The sequence below is a fragment of the Toxorhynchites rutilus genome, chromosome 1 (assembly GCF_029784135.1).
Source record: "Toxorhynchites rutilus septentrionalis strain SRP chromosome 1, ASM2978413v1, whole genome shotgun sequence".
Lineage (NCBI taxonomy): Eukaryota > Metazoa > Arthropoda > Insecta > Diptera > Culicidae > Toxorhynchites > Toxorhynchites rutilus.
In genome coordinates, this window is record NC_073744.1 from 158656644 (window position 1) to 158673687 (window position 17044).

A 17044-nucleotide genomic window follows, 5' to 3' on the forward strand; every position below is an offset into this window, starting at 1 on the left:
ATAGTTTTATCCTGGATTTGATTTCCGCTGATCACGCCAATCCAGAGGGATACTGCTGTCATCCACAAAGTACCCAATCGACGAGCAATTGGAGTCGCCAACGCAACAGGGACTCTGAGCCGCGGCGGGACTTACCACGACGATATTCCGCCCGACAACATCCGGCCGGCCACATCACACTATCACACACACACACACCTGTAAGTTAATGAAAGGAATAAATTGAAAAGAAAGAATATATCTGTGTTTTTACTTGAAAAATGAATCCTTGATTTGCGTCCACATAGAGAGTGAGGCGACCTTGAGCCTCCGAGGATCAAGCTCGAGCTAGCCAAGTAAAAAGAGGCAGTTGCAAGCCCACCCACAATGGTCCCCGTGGCATAGACCAGGGATCAAGGGCATTTTGGGATTAGCCCTTCTGACTAGTCTATTGTAACAGAGAGTAACAATTTTACAGATTTTTCGCAAAAGTTCAGACGCAGAATCTGTATGTGCAGAGTTACATATTTTCAACAAAAATACAGAATTTACAGGTTTTTCTAAATCAATTTTGAATATTGAATTTATTACAGTGCATACATAGATACCTTGATTTGAAAAAATGTTGAACGCATCGCAACAAGATGGCTTCCGTTGGAGGCAGTTGTTAGGCAAAATCTTGAGGGATTTGAAGAGGTTTAACTATTCTTATTGTTCCAAGTTAAGTATGACCATAATCAATCCGCCAATCGCATATTGACTCATTTAAACGATCCTATGACTAAACCTGGGTCATGCGGACTCAATCGAATTTATTTTTCAAGTGCATTTTGCTTGAAAAAAAAGGAGCAAACGTTTTCGTGACTCGGGCTTTGCTTATTTACCTTTTGTGACTGAACTAGAGATGAAATAAATGTTGTAATTTGGTTAATTAATAATTTTAAGTTGTTTAAATGAATAAAAATGTAATATCTACCAAAATATGTGAACATTAATTTTGAAGTCCGTGTTAGGGAAACACAGCTCAATGGGAAAAAATACCCCAGACTTGTATGTGTTGACAAAACGAATTCTCCCAGGCACATTGATTTTGAAGTCCGTGTTAGGGAAACACAGCTCGGTGGGAACAAAAATACTCCGACGAAGCGGAGTTCCACAGGTACATCGACTCTGAAGTCTGTATTGGGGAAATCGTAAATCGGACCAATCAAAACTTGGCAGTTAGGGCGTTTAAATAACGCTTGACATTATAAAGTTATTCAATTGTTCATCTCATGAAAAATAACATTTTATTAATTGTGATAGACGTGTAGAAATATTTCCTATCAATTAATGCAAACATCTTTCCGATCTGTTAAGAAATGTTCGAGTTATCAGCATTCGAAATACGGGTAGGGTTAGCACATAAATCGGCAGAACAAATATATGGGAAAAAAGAAAATTCTTCCAGTTTTCATGAATTTAATAAGATAATATATAATAATATAAGTTTGTATAGCATATCAAACAAATTTTAGAGAATTTCCGATTCGATTGGTATGCAAATCATGAGAATTCATTCACAGTGAAAATAGTTATTAACGTTAACTTTATTTCATAAAAACGTGACTTGTTTTCTGATTTGGCACCCTTCCTGAAAGACGTAGTTCTACGTCAATAGTTCAAATAATATAATTCTAGTGTTCAGAATTATAAAAACCTAACATTTGGCTAGAATTAAAATTGAATTACAATTAAGTTTAGAGAAGTTTATGAGTCAATAATACTGAAATTTCAGAAATTTCAGAATCCAATACTTTTGGACAACCAATTTGATTCTATTCGCATGACCTAGGACTAAACCGTTTATGCTGTTCCTCAACTTTGTTCTACCGCTCATCATGTAATAGCCCTTCAATGATCAGAAACCATTAACCGTATTATTGTAACGTCCACTTTTGATGACTACTTGAAAATTGCGTAAATTGTGCCTCTATTCAAATCTTGTGACAAATTGTCAAAAAATAACTATAGACCTATTTCTAAATCGCAAAAATTCCGAAAAAATGCTCAATCAGCAATTAACAAACGTACATGTTTCAAAACCAATTAATGAATGATAGACAATTCGGTTTTATACCAAAACGCAGTACAAAGTCAGCTTCTTTGGAGCTCATAAATTATGTGATTAGAAGTATACTGCCGTTCTACGCATAGTTGTCCATTGTTACTTTTTGTCAATTTTCACTTTTCTTCATAAAACGATGTTTTCATGCCTAATCTTACGGAAAACACATAAAAAGTTATTGTTTGTTCACAGCTTTTAAAAAAACAACATCAAGCTCAATTGTCCCATGTTGATATTCCAAGCATAACTGTCCCGTCATGTATTTTTTTGTAGAACCATAATAAATAGATCGGTTCAAGTACAAGAATTTTATGTCACGCTTTCAGCAAGGCTATTGCACTCATTTCTGGTTCGAAAGAACGAACTAATTCTCAAACAAATAAAAACAAGTTTAGCACAACATATGTGCATCTTGTTAGCGAATGCCTAATAACAATGAGATTCGTATTCTGCAATGGTGTTGCAGATCTCTCCCTTCTTCATAAAACGATGTTTTTATGCAAAATCTTTCGTAAAAACACAAAAAAAACTCATTGCTTGTTCCTAGTATATCAAAAAAACAACATCAAGTTAAATTGTCCCATGTTGATATTCTAGGCATAATTGTCCCCCATGAGTTTTTAAGCCCGTAACCAAGATTGATTGATTCAAGTGAGGGAACTTGTTGACATTTCATTAAACAATAATTTTCTGCTTATAAAAACCCAGTGTATTGCTAAACTTAAATGCTTTAAGCTTCTGGTAGTCAAATATGGTAGAAAACTTTGATGACGTTTTTCTCAGTTGCCGATTTTGGAACATGGGACAACTTTGCATAGAACGGCAGTATAGATGGAAGTGATTATGTAACTTGTATTTTTATTGATCTATCAATACGTTTTGACTGTATCTCACATGAAATTCTTCAGCATCAACTGAGTGTTTATGGCTTACCTGTCTCTGCAATTAATCTGATGAAATCATATCTTACAAATCAACAACAGTTTTGCAGTATAGGCGTATTTTCAGTAATACAGCTGTTATACGCGCTGGTGTTCCTCCAAGATCCATATTTGGACCACTTTTATATAAAAAAATCTAATTGGTAATTATAGCCTACAATTAGAGAGCGAACTTTAATGCTACGCAGACGATGTGGTGTGAAAATATGGGGCAGAAAGCTTTACTACTCTACAAAATATGATGCAGAACGACTTAAATACTATTTCAAAATGTTTTGCTAAAATATGATGCTAATTAATATCAAGAAGTCAAATTTTATAATTTTTTGAAGAAGTAACCAGCTCCGACTTTTAGCCTGCTAATCGGTGATAGAATTTTAAAACAAGCTTATGTTGTCGATTATTTGGGATTCAAAACTGATGAAACTCTAAAATGGAAACAACATATACAAACAATAAAAAAACTAACTCCTATAATATTTGCATTAAAGAAAGCCAGAAACTATCTTAATGTTCGATGTTGTTGGAATGTTTTTAATTCATTCATAGTTCCACATCTGAGCTGTATGAATTGTATATGGGATCAACTGTTATAAATGAACTAAGCGTTCTGCAAAGAAAAATAGTTGAAATAATTAAAAAAAAAACTTCCAATATTGACGCCAACAATAAACTTATATTTTGAAAATGTGCTTTCATTAAATAAGCAACATAAACATAGGGTAGGGCGGGGCTAGTTGATTATTTTTGAATAAATTTGGCTATAACTTTGTAGTACCGTAAACCGGGGGGCAAATTGATCAGAAAAATGTGAATATTTCCAATTGCTTTAGTTAGATTTATACCCAATTAATTTTAAATTCAGTAGTGGTGCTAAGGTCACAAAACGTTATGGAAAGTTTTGTTCAAAAAAATCCTTAGGCGTTAATTTGGAAAATTTTTAACGGAAAATTTCAAAATGTTGCTTCGAGATGAAATTGATCAATCTATGTTTTTCAGGATTTTCTAGTGTTATATGCACAAAAGTGTATAGAAAAACAACTATTTCTCCGCCTACGGTCATTTAAATGACAATTCAAAGGTTTGATGATACAAAAACCTGAATGAATCCACCTAAAGGTGTGGTCATATCTTTCCATAACTCGATTTAAACATTGATCTACAAGTCATTCGGAGACCATTCAGGTTATCCTAATGTAGCCAAGAACCCTTGAAATGCTCACTAATGAGCTAGTTTTGACACACCAAGACGTTCGATATGTCGCATGATGGGATTCGGCTCTGGTCATTCGTGGTGATTTTTTGTAAAATAGTTTCCTCTCACTTGTTTGAATAGTAATTACAAATATTTGTTTACTTATTTAACTCATCAAGTATCGGCTGGAAGTGAATTAATATGTTTAGCGTCTATAAATATTGCTTTGATGTGTTGAAAATATGTTTCTTTACCATAATTGAAAATGGAAACGAAAATGCTATTCAGAAAAAAATAATTGTCATGCAATTTAATAAGTGATTCGTTGAGAACCATTGACAAAAAGAACATTCAAATGGTTATTGAACATGTCCGATTAAAAAAGCTTAAAATTAAATTACATAATACCTCTGAAAATTTATGTTTGTTTTCAGTAATAAGTTTGATCAATTTCACCTCGGTGATCAATTTGCCCCCGGATGACGGTACGAAGTTTTTCGTTAGAATGTTATGTACCACAATGAAGCTTACTATTCACCCTTTCAATGAAAAACCAGGGTACCAATTATTTGACAATTTTTTTTTATTTAACGTCTCTATATTTCAGAATAAATTGACTGACTAATCCCACACACGGGGTAAGTTGGTCAATAATAGGCATGTTTTTGAGCAAATAATAAACGTTCTTCCGTTAGAAGTTTCCTTCATTATAAATTAATTATTTAAATCAAATCAATCAAACAAAAATCAAAACCCTAAGACACCCTAAAAGTTCCACATGCCAAATTTGCTTGATTGATTCTCGAGTAATGTAGGAATTTGTGTTTCATTTGTATGGCAGCCCCCCCCCCTTAGAGAAGGGGGAGGGGTCTCGAACTATCATAAGAACCTTCCCCGACCCCAAAAACCCCTACATACAAACTTTCATGTCGATCGGTTCAATAGTTTCCGAGTTCATCAGAACCAAACAGACAGAAATCCATTTTCATATACACTGGAGTCGCTTTTTACGCGGGGGATACGTGCCGCGTAAAAGAAAACCGTTGGTAAGTTGGTCAATAATAGGCATGTTTTTGAGCAAATAATAAACGTTCTTCCGTTAGAAGTTTCCTTCATTATAAATTAATTATTTAAATCAAATCAATCAAACAAAAATCAAAACCCTAAGACACCCTAAAAGTTCCACATGCCAAATTTGCTTGATTGATTCTCGAGTAATGTAGGAATTTGTGTTTCATTTGTATGGCAGCCCCCCCCCCTTAGAGAAGGGGGAGGGGTCTCGAACTATCATAAGAACCTTCCCCGACCCCAAAAACCCCTACATACAAACTTTCATGTCGATCGGTTCAATAGTTTCCGAGTTCATCAGAACCAAACAGACAGAAATCCATTTTCATATACACTGGAGTCGCTTTTTACGCGGGGGATACGTGCCGCGTAAAAGAAAACCGCGTAAATTCCAAAAACCGCGTAAATTCCAAAATTCGCGTAAAAAAACCGCGTAAATTCCGAAATCCGCGTAAAATAAAACCGCGTAAATTCCAAAATCCGCGTAAAAATGAACCGGGTGAATTTTAAAATCCGTATAAAAATATAACAAACAGTGAATTATTAATTAAAAATGCAACTCATATTTTAACAATTGATTAACTGATTTTTTTTTGTATGCTGCAATCATGATATCTGTATCTCCTTTTATTTCTCATCAGTGATACAATTCAATGTTATTTCGTGAAAAGTCACATCAATTAGCACATTGAATTTGTACGCGGTTGATACGTGCTGCGTAAAAAAACCGCGTAAATATCGAAATCCGCGTACATTCCGAAATCCGCGTGAAAATAAACCGCGTAAATTCACAAAAAAAGCGTAAAAAAGCAGCGTAAAATAAAACCGCGTAAAAAGCGACTTAAGTGTATATAGATAGAGATATAGTACAGTACTAAGAACTCAAAACAAATCGCTTCACGCTTCACAGCACACAACTCTCACCCAAAGACAACAGCTTAAACTAACAATATTCGTTTAAAAGAAGCTTTATTTTTCTCCTGTCATAACCTGCAGCTGCCAAACATCAAAGAATCCACCATGCAAATTACATTAACATCTGACGGAATTCTCTCATCTACGAAAGCGTGCACAATTTATCTCCTCCAAGCTGTGACACAGAGCGTGTGTCGATATGGACCTGCCCCATACAAGAGTGCTATAAACTTTTCGCCTCGTTGATTCCTGTATATGCATACAGAACATATGTATCCACTGCGAGGGTAAACGACAAGATTTAGACTCAGACAACGTCGTCAGCGAGATTGGCGACACTCGTTGCATCTCGACAGCGGATCATGTAATCCTCTTTCGCTATATTCTATTCCCTTATGATAAGCGGCAGCGGAGAAACACATCACTTGCACGCGGAGGGGATTCGAAGGATATGAGTACCGAAGGATATGAGATCTGCGCTGTGATTTTTTTTTCAGTTATACTACAAGCTCTTCAAGCGACCCAACCGACCGATTGCATGATTGCACAAGCAATTCAAAAGCTGATTGTTTATTTCAATTTTCTATTATCTCAGATCGATTTAAAACCAAACAGTTAGGATTAAAGAAAGATATATATTTCAACAAGCTTTCTAACTTTCGCTATTGTATCATCTTTTCAGTGGAAAATGGTGTTCAGTTCGATGCGGCGCGGGCTTTTCTCAAAGAACTGGACGTTACCAATCCGGTGTGGATTGGTCTAATGCGACCGGAAAATTCAGCGCGCTTTACCTGGACGTAAGTATGGTTTCCTTTTTTTAGGTTTTTGGGAGACATCGAATAAGAGTTTCTCGAAAGTAGTCGGAGGGTTCATCGCCACTGGGCCCCAACTTTGAGGAACTGTGACCTTTGCGAAGTGAAAAGTTTTTCGCTCCGAGAGGTCAGGTAATTGAGTGAAAGTAGCGCTGTTATATAATGGACTGATGGTAAACAGTGACAACATCCGATGACAAGATCAGGGCTTGGAAATGTTGAGCTTGTTAAGTAACATTGAAAATATATTTTTATCAGTGTAACGCGTTTATTTTGCTTGTCGATGCCGCTGTCATTCATTCGACGGCAAACAAATTTACAACTGTGTTCATTTATATTCATTCTGTGCTCTCTGAGCTTTCCTTAAACCTCGAGTCATGAGAATTCATTCATATTTATTCATTGCCATTGAATTGTCAGGAATGTTGTGACTGTTCATTTTCAATATCCCGATATGTGTGTGATTTTCTCATTGAGTCAGTACCTTGCTTATTCAGTTGTTTTTGAAGTTACTCCGAAAGGGCAATGCTAATCGGTGGCGCAAGCGGAAATGCTAACAAAAGAGCAATATCTGCATGCACACTCACAGCTAAGGATTGCTTAGGCTTGGACAGCGAGGGGGCATTCTGCAGAATCGATCCGAGCAGCGAGTGCAAACTTCGTCAGCCAAAGCTGGATGTTGGCAATTTCATCCGCTAATCCTATAGCATAGTTTGATCCGTTTGCAAAAGGAAGCTCGAAATATTCCCATTGCGGTCGTGTCTTGGACACCACCATTTTATGTTCGTGTGTTCACAATTTAAAAAGAATTAAATGTTTGAAATTTGAGTCAAGACGGTATTTTTTACATTGGAATTCTTCTTTTGAAGCATTTCTGACAAGTGGATTTGGAACTGCATATTCACTATGTAAAATGAAAGCAATTTAACTGAGACGGAAACCTTGCATGCTTGAACAATTTAATTTCTTGTCACTATTATGAGCATTCTGTACTTTCTTATCCTCAACGAATTTCTCCGTTTCGTCAGTGTCCGAGAACGATGCTGATAGTGAATTAACTGGTATGTTAATGTCAATGAATGACAAAACTAGGGATATTTTCTTTTGCTCACATTCCGTGAACGCAGAACAGAACGAAAAACAGAATCAACAAAACTGGATGAATCAACTGTGAGGAGCTTGCTGTGATTGTGAGGTTTGGCGTTGGTTCATTTTCGGTATCCCGAATGCAATGGTATAATGATCGAATGTGGCCGGAAATTCAGCTGAAAAGATTAATGTGACACAGATATTTCCAAGCACTGGACAAGATACGGTTGTTGGACGTTACAAATTAATTAATCCTCAAACATTTATTTCCCAACAACGTGATACACATTGTTGGTTCACTAATTGATCCCAATAAATCAACGGCTGAGCGCTATTAAATACCATGTCATTCCCGAAAAAAACTTCTTCACGCATCAATCGATCATGGATTAAAATTTCGATACAACAAGTAACGACCGGATGCCAGCGGTATTAATGCATTCACATATATTTCCGGCTCATTCCGACTGGTTAACATTATCCAATTATTCAATTTCCATTGCGTTAGCCCGGAACAGTTTTCCCACGAAGATATGTTCGGTGAGCGGAAAATCGACATCAATTTTAATTTCACATTGATAGAATGTGAGCCATTTGTCGATGTTATTAATTTGTTTTACAGGTCATTGTTTCAGTTATTCAAATGAGTGCTCTGCGTCAACAATAGTGTCAACAAGAACCCTTCAAATTCTACCTTGAAATTGTTGAATTTCAAATCCAAAACCAACGAACTGAAAATTGATTTCAACTACAGTCTCTAATGACCCTTTTGCATCGATACATAAATATTTTCAAACCGGTTACGAATTACATTTTGCATTCAATTTCCGCTTCAACATGGATGGCATTCCGGAAGCGGGTCACGAAAATCCCCTCGTATCAGATTTCTAAAAGGTCAATTCATTGACACACAAATAAACTCAAGCCCCGAGAGAACTAATATGGGATTTGGTGAAACGCTGGAGAGGGGCTGGGAGCGAACAAAAAAAATCAAATTGTCAAATATTTACATCCAAATGCTAACCAATTTCACCGGTTTCCAGAGAAGTGATAGAATAGGACTCCGTCTGTCATGCCTTCCATAAAATGCGTTCTTCCGGGCTTGTGCTCCAATACTTGCCGCTGGTGGGTGCAACGAGCACGAGCTGAACTCATCAATATTCATGAAACACAGACAGTCCGTTTGCTACCCCCCCCCGAAATTGTCCATTCCGAAGGCTGCCGGATTTTTTTTTTCTGTCTCTTTCTCACCGGTTGGTGTGTACACAACCGGAAAACCAATAAAAATCTGTAAATTTCGTTCCTGCTTCAGCGGGAAGATTCACACAACATATTTTCAGCATTTTTTAATCCATCCTGAGATGGCTTATTTGCTCCGGTGGAAGTGATTTGCGATGAAATATTAAATCTATGATTAATATTCCAGTAGACGAGAATGTCTCATAGTAGGAAGGGCAGGTTGAGAAAATCAGGAACTGTTTTTAAATTGCATTGTTTTGGAATAGATTATTACTCAACATAGAATATTGTTGGAGGTTTTGGAGCTCCTCCATATACTTAAACTGGTTCTACCAAATTGGCTCTTTAGTGCAGAATTCTTGCTCGATGCAAAAATGTAGCTGTGTCTCAGGTTGGTTCAGAAGAGATGACATAGCATCTCGACTCATCGTGTGACTCCATGTGCCTCTTGCTGTTCCTGCTGGAGCTAGCCTTCGTTCTTCAAGAGAAACCTTCCACAACTGCATCAACTTGGGTAATGCGCTTTTACCCAAGAAACTACCAAAAACATATCATCAGAAACGTTTCGTCGTTAATTAATAAACGTCCCTATACCACGTTATTACTGTAAAATTTTCGACTTCCAATGTCTATAGCCGCACATACATACCATAACTTAACTCGTGAACCAGGTAAAAGATTGTAGCAATTGTTGTGATTCAATTTATTTCAGATATACCCAGTAAAGTCACAAGTTCTGTCAGTCGTTAGAAAATTCATTACTCGAGAACAAAATGAGATAAAAAATCAAAGAGTGGCTAACACATTACCTGAACGCATCAAGCTGTAAATCTTCATGCGAAATATAACCTATGCTGCGCCTGGAAACGGCTAGACGTTTTTTCGCGAAAAGGACTGAGCCGAACGCGTTTACGAACATCACGGATAACAGTGTACAGCCGTACCGACCTTGGACGCCCCTTTTTTTTCTTTATTATATAGTGACTTTCAACACATTTCGGCTGGTTCGTCACTTTTACTTCCATTTTTGGAAGAATGTCGGGAGTGAGAATTGAACTCGTGATCTCTGCGTGAGAGGTATGGATGTTACCACTACGCCAGATCGCCTACCATTGGACGCCCCTCTCTAGGTCTATCTTCCGCATCAACCTTTTTTTTGTACGGTTGTAGTGTATGGAATACGAATCGTTCATCGACGGAAAGTGATTTGAGCAGCCCGTGGATCGGTTTCGTCGTCTCCTCGTATTTAAATAACGCGACAGTTGCCACACGCTTCTCGTACAGACCGAACTTCATCGTTGCTAGAAAACCGAACAAACACTTTTCAACGATGTGACCACTTTTCAACTTCAAAATTCTCTGCTGGGAGCAGTCGCGATTTGATTGATAGAATTTATGGCTATACGAGGTATTCGAAAATATGATTCATGAAATAATCTACAACATGATAGGAAAAAAAGATCATTTATTTGCGCTTTTGATGCATTTCTAAGACTATTTTGCCTCACTTAAGGGGGGACCACAGTCAGAAAGGTCGAAACATAATTAATTTTCATGATTTTTATTCGGATGTCAATAATAAAGTGAAGTGTTCTGGTATTTTGGTTAGTGTTTAAGGTATATTTGAACATGTAATAAGCCCCTCGGCAAGCTATGAAAATGACGCCCTTAAAATATATTTTTTTCGATTTTTCACTAGTTAAGAAATTGTGATATTTTAAGAAAACTTCTCACTTCTACCAATGCTCACATTGAGCAGTTTATTCGTATTTGAAAGGTTAGGAATATCATTACCAGCTTCGCCTATTCTCGTATCAAAACTTTGGCTTTTGTGCTTTAGCTGAAACAAAATAATCCACAATTACATCTATTGGGTTGGGGAATAAGTTCATAACGTCTTTAAATTTCTTTTATTTTACAACGATTTGTATCTGTTGAGCGAAGGATAGGTATTTTTTTATCTTATTTATTTATTTTAGGCTCATTAGCATTTTAGCCGAATTTTAATCGTGTACATGTCACATATTAATCATATCTATAATTAGCACATTACACAGTTGCCGTTTTTCGACGTAAGAGAATTCTTTCTGTTCTTCCATTATCCAGTTAGACCACCGGACAGCGGAGACAGTTGATTGATCATTGTTGAGTTATTTATAATAGAACAGCAGCCCGATGCGTCTTGCAGAGCAGAGCAGTTGTATGGATGAATCGATCTTATTTCGACCGTCGATCGATCTACATCGCTGATGATTGTTGCGTGGGCGTAGTTATTCTGTAACAACACAAAGATGGTCAATGAGGGCCCTGAGTTCTGAACTCACGATCGATCGCTTACTAAGCGAACGCGCAGCCAATGTGGCTACGGAGACCCCCATGGATGAGTATTCATTCGAAAGAAAAATACCAGTCGTGAATAAGCGGAAAAAGTGAACAGCGGGGAATTATAATTTATGAACTTACTGATATAATTATTGTTTTTTGTTCAAAAAAAAAAGCTACACTACGAACTTACTCCACAACCCAATAAATCAAGGTCTGCTAGCGATTCTTTCTCGATCGGAAGAATTGCTAAGCCTTTGAGCCTTTTCGGTTCATTTTAGAACGCAGATATTTTTTAATCAATTTAAGCTTGCAGAAACTGCGTTCGCACGATGCGCGATCTGTGCCGTTTTTACTTCAGTGTAAACCAGACTAGCTGGTCCATTCATCGTGAAAAAGTTTTTGCCAAGTAAGCCTAGAATAAGAATCTGTCGCATCGTGCCATCGGAAAAAAAAAGTTTGGAATCGTGAATTCCACAGTGTCTGGCATCATAAAACGGTTCGAAGAACGTTAATCGGAAGCGAAGATCCGGGAAAAAAAGCCGTCAGATCAACGAGAACGATCACAAACGCGTGGCTGAGGCCTTTGAACGGGAACCGAGCGCCTCAGTTCGATATGTGGCTAAAAAGTTTGCATGTGAGCAACACTTTTGTGCAGAATGCCAAAACTCGACCTGAATTACGTAAATTTAAGGTTCAAAAGTCACATAAGTCACATAAGATGCCGAAGTTCGCCAGGAAGTTCCTAATTTGGCAAGTGATTTGTTCTTGCGGAAAGCGGAGTACACCTTCCGTTACCGCAAGCATCATGGTGTATTTGGAAGAGTGTCTCCAAAAGCTATTCCCTCTCCTGAAGGCTCACGACGGTCCGACGATCTTCTAACCGGATTTGGCATCATGACCCTACACGAAGGACCTGTTAGAGTGATATAAAGCGAATGATGTCGATTTCGTGCCGAAAGATCTGACCCTCCAAACACTCTGGGACCGCGCCCAATAGAAAAAAACTGGGCCATTATGAAAAAACACCATCTATAATTACTTATTATTAAAGTGGTGAAGAATGTAGAAGAAATGAAGAAACATGGGTTAATATGCAAAAACCAGTCTATTCTGAGGTCGTGCAGTACCTTATGGCTGAGGTTAAGGCCAAGGTTCGCGCATTAGTTTCTTTTACTCCCTGAAAATTTGGTGATAATCGGATAAAAACTCGAATTTTGAGAATGAATTTTGTATGTACGGATTTTAAACGTACACCCTTTATTGCTTAACCCTAAAAACTAAGACCCAAGTTTTTAATTCGTCTAAAAAACCCATTCCACTTTTATCTCGAATTTCCAACTATCAACATAAAATACTCCTAGCAGAAAGATGCCAGCATGAAACCAATGTGTATGTGTGATAAATGAATATATGTATTCTAAAGGCGTTCTACTGTCTTTCCGTGAAGCCCGTCTAAATGCGGGGTTCGGTTGTAGAGGGTTAACCTGCATCATAAGAACGCATACTCCTAGATCAGTGGTGGCCATCCTGCGTCCCTCCGACGTTGTTTATGCAGCCCGCGGCCTGATTTGAAAAAAAATCATATGAGCGAAATTATGAATATAGTTGAAAATTCATCCATCCAATTGATTAGAAATAACTTTGCGAGTAATTCTTGTTAATCGTGTGTATCCAAACTAATGTTTTTGACGTAGAACTACGTCTTTCATTAAGGGTGCCAAATCAGAAAACAGGTCACGTTTTTATGAAATAAAGTTAACGTTAATAACTATTTTTGCCACGAACGGAAAAGATGTAACGTCTCCGTGAACAAAGGAAAAGAACAAGAACGAAGGGGAATATTTGCCTTGAGTATAAACAGTGGATCTCGCTGAGGCAAACTTTCATTCTTCGTGAGGAAATCGACTGAACAACATCGTTGCTGGGCGAGCTGGACGGCGAGGGATCGAATGCCTTTCTCAAGGAGTAATATTATGGATAAAGTAAAGTTTTCCAAGGGCGTCTTTGAAGATTAGAGACGAATGAACTGAAGATGTTTGGAGTGTCAAGCAAAGAAGAAAGACAAACTTTCAGTATCGTTCGATGACTCTGGCATTACAATCATTCCATCAAACTGACGCCATTTCATTAAGGTTCTGAGCTATACAATTGTGTGGGGAATCATCAAGCTAGGCTATCATCAGCTCACCAAGAAAATAAATGTTCTGGAATTGTGTCAGTGATTTGGTTTCGCATGACGGTAGGAAAACTCTCTCCACAAAGGATGACAGCTAAGCCAATCTAGTATGGCCATGTTTACAGAAAAGGCTTCTGTTGAGAAGAGCGCAAAACAGAGATAAGTGTGTGTGTATATTTAGTTGCTTCAAGTCATCGATATATGGATATTTGTATGCTTACGTGCGTGCTTCATAACCCGTGCGTAAAAATAGTGCATCTTCGCTACGCTGAAACCCCATTTGTATCTGCTCCCATGTGCATTGGCCCTGTAACGATGTAACAATCGCCTAATTTTTTTATGCTATGATTTACGATTCTTTGGTGTTGCAAATTATGCAGTCGTAATGATAAATATAAACAAGGAGGGTAGATAGCGGGAGGGAAATATTTACGCTAGGGTAATCTTACGCTAATCTTGATTACAATGAAGCAGTGCTACTCTGTTCGAAGTTGTTGAGATTAACAAAAAGAGTTTATTTCGTTTATTTAGTTACCAAGGAAGTAAATGTCGTTCTGAAAATTTGTATGTGATTTGGTTTCGCTTGCCAGTAGCGAAACTTTCTCGCTTTCTGCGCTTAACTCGAGCATGTGTTGTTCTGCGAGCACAAGAATGAATCATCAAACAATTATCGTCAAATGATTTTACAATAAAACAACATTTCAGAGCGACCAAATGGTTATTTCAAAATTTACGTAGTATTATAAAATAATATCCGCAGTTATAAACAAGCGGCCTCGATTAAACTACAGCGTAGTTCTACGTCAACAATGCGGTCGTGTCTTGGGCACAACCTCCTATAATTTTTTCTGTTTTCTTTTCTGTTTTCTTTTCCGTTTTTTTTCGTGCTAATTTAATTCTCTGACAATCGTTCTCGTTAGTACTCAAAAGACTTTTTTACGTTTTTGGTTCTTATCTGCTCACACTCACATAAATTCATGCAAGTAACGGCAGTAAAACCGGGTCTGCACGTTGTCAGTTACTCGCTGGCGAGTAAACGTCAATGATCCGAACAATTACGAATGTACCCATACCATGAAATTTGACATTTGATTTGTGTAAGTCCAGTCGATTAATTTTTTCCGCAGATATTGGTGATTCAAAGCCCATGAAATAATTCTCCAATTTTCTCTATCCCATTCAGCTTGGATGCAGAAAACATGCAGATGAATCTCATTGAAACGCAGTGTGATTTAGAGTTGCGTGCCAAATTTCAAAACCATGATGTCTTGGATTCCTACTCCAGATATGTTCCAGAAGCGCGAATGAAAATGAAAATGAAAGACACGCTTCACGTCGCTATAGGTAGGACCAGAATGCCGCGCTATGCGTCGCGTTGCGACAATTGTGCTTTGACACTTCATTTTAAATATGTATGTTTCCATTTAGTCGAACACATTAATGCGTTGCGTCAATATCATCGTTGTACTAAACGCTAACATTTGTTCTAAACTGCTTGCGCCGAATTCGCGATGACAGTGGCATGGTGTCGACGTCTGGTGACAACTTCAAATTAGGTCCATAATGTGGGTCCCTATATCATTAGTGTAATCTCTATCAGATTAGAAGACACGAAGCCGGTTTTTAAATTCTAAAATTTGAATGACAATTTTCACATCATGTTATTTGATTACTTGAAACACGTGTTTCTGACTTTCATTCAACCATATGGCTAAACAATTCCAACATTGTTGCTGGATTTTTTCATCATAATATAGAGTTGCTTTCATAAACAATTTTCGTATGAGACTTTTTCACCACCTGCAAACAAAAATGTTTTTCATTTAAATAGAATACTAGTTTGATATAGAAAAGCTAATTTTCATTCAGAATTTTAATTTTGAAAACTGTGGAGAAGATCTGGCGTAGTGGTAACATCGCTACCTCTCACGCAGAGATCACGAGTTCAATTCTCACTCCCGACATTCTTCCAAAAAAGGAAGTAAAAGTGACGAACCAGCCGGAATGTGTTGAGAGTTACTATAATAGAGAGAAAAAATATTTGAAAACGTGTTCATTCCGACTGAAAATCAGATATTCTTTCACACTCCCCTAAACTAGTAAACGAAACTCAATGCCGCCAGCGCGGATATGTCAATGTGTTGTTTTTAGAAACATTCAACTGATCCGTGGACACAACAAGAAAAAGATTTTCATACGACCTTTATTTTGTTTTTGTTTACATGAAAAGTGGTGACGCGAATGCTAGATTGTGACTGCAAATCAACAGACTGCGTCGGGCGAATGCTTTAGTACAAAACGCAAGCAATGACTGCTGATGAGAAGCAACGCACAACGCGGTATTCTGTGTCCACCTTATCTCTCACATTCAAGCTGATTTAGATAAAATGGCTCAAGAAAAGTAGTTCGAATGAAATCGAAACAGTGTTGAACTTCTCTCTCACCAAGTTTCATGGTCCCATCGATACTTGTTCTGTTTCCTAGCAACGATAAAGTTCGGTCTGTACGTGAAGCATGTGGCAACTGTCACGTTATTTAAATGCGGGAAACCGGCAAAACAGATCTACGAGCTGCTCAAACCGTTTCCTATCGATGAACGATTCGTGTTCCGTACACTACAAAAGTACAAAGAAACAGCTGTTGTGGGCGATAGGCCCATAAAGGGAAGTCCGAAGTCGGTAGGCTGTACAATGTTATCTACGTTTTCATGAACGCGTTCAACGCAATCCTCTTCGGAACCAAAAGTGTCTATCAGTCGAAATTAATTGGTGCGTATATCGATGTGTGAGTCATTTATTGACGGCCAGATTGAAGCGAATATGTTTGGAACGATGCAAAAAAAAATCCTGGAATGTTTAAAAAACGAGACTGACAACAAACCTGCCAGACTTCATCTCCCAAAATTACGTGCCTGTGGATGTTCTCATTGGAATTACCAATCGTTAAAGAATTATATCGAAAAGCTGCAGCGATTGACGATTGGCCTTAGTGTTTTCGAATCTACATGAAGAAGCGAATAAATTTTCCAAAAATGTTAATTCTGGATACTTTTACACCTTCAATAAAAGTTTTGGGTTTTTATCTTATTTTGTTCACGAGTTATGAGTTTCACAGGTATAGAATTGAATTCTTTCTAATTTAAACTAAAAAGTAAGTCAAAAAAGTACCAGTTAAATACGTATATTTCACATTTCATTA

At 37.5% G+C, this 17044-nt stretch overlaps 1 protein-coding gene across 1 annotated transcript in view; it reads left to right on the forward strand.

Annotated features, from left to right (window-relative positions):
• Positions 1 to 17044, forward strand: part of LOC129765720 (serine-rich adhesin for platelets) — a 347565-nt gene that overhangs the window by 290514 nt on the left and 40007 nt on the right. Inside the window, exon 3 of the mRNA XM_055766143.1 lies at positions 6888 to 7002. Within this exon, the coding sequence (XP_055622118.1) occupies positions 6888 to 7002 (115 nt within the window). The remainder of the gene's footprint in view (positions 1 to 6887; positions 7003 to 17044) is intronic.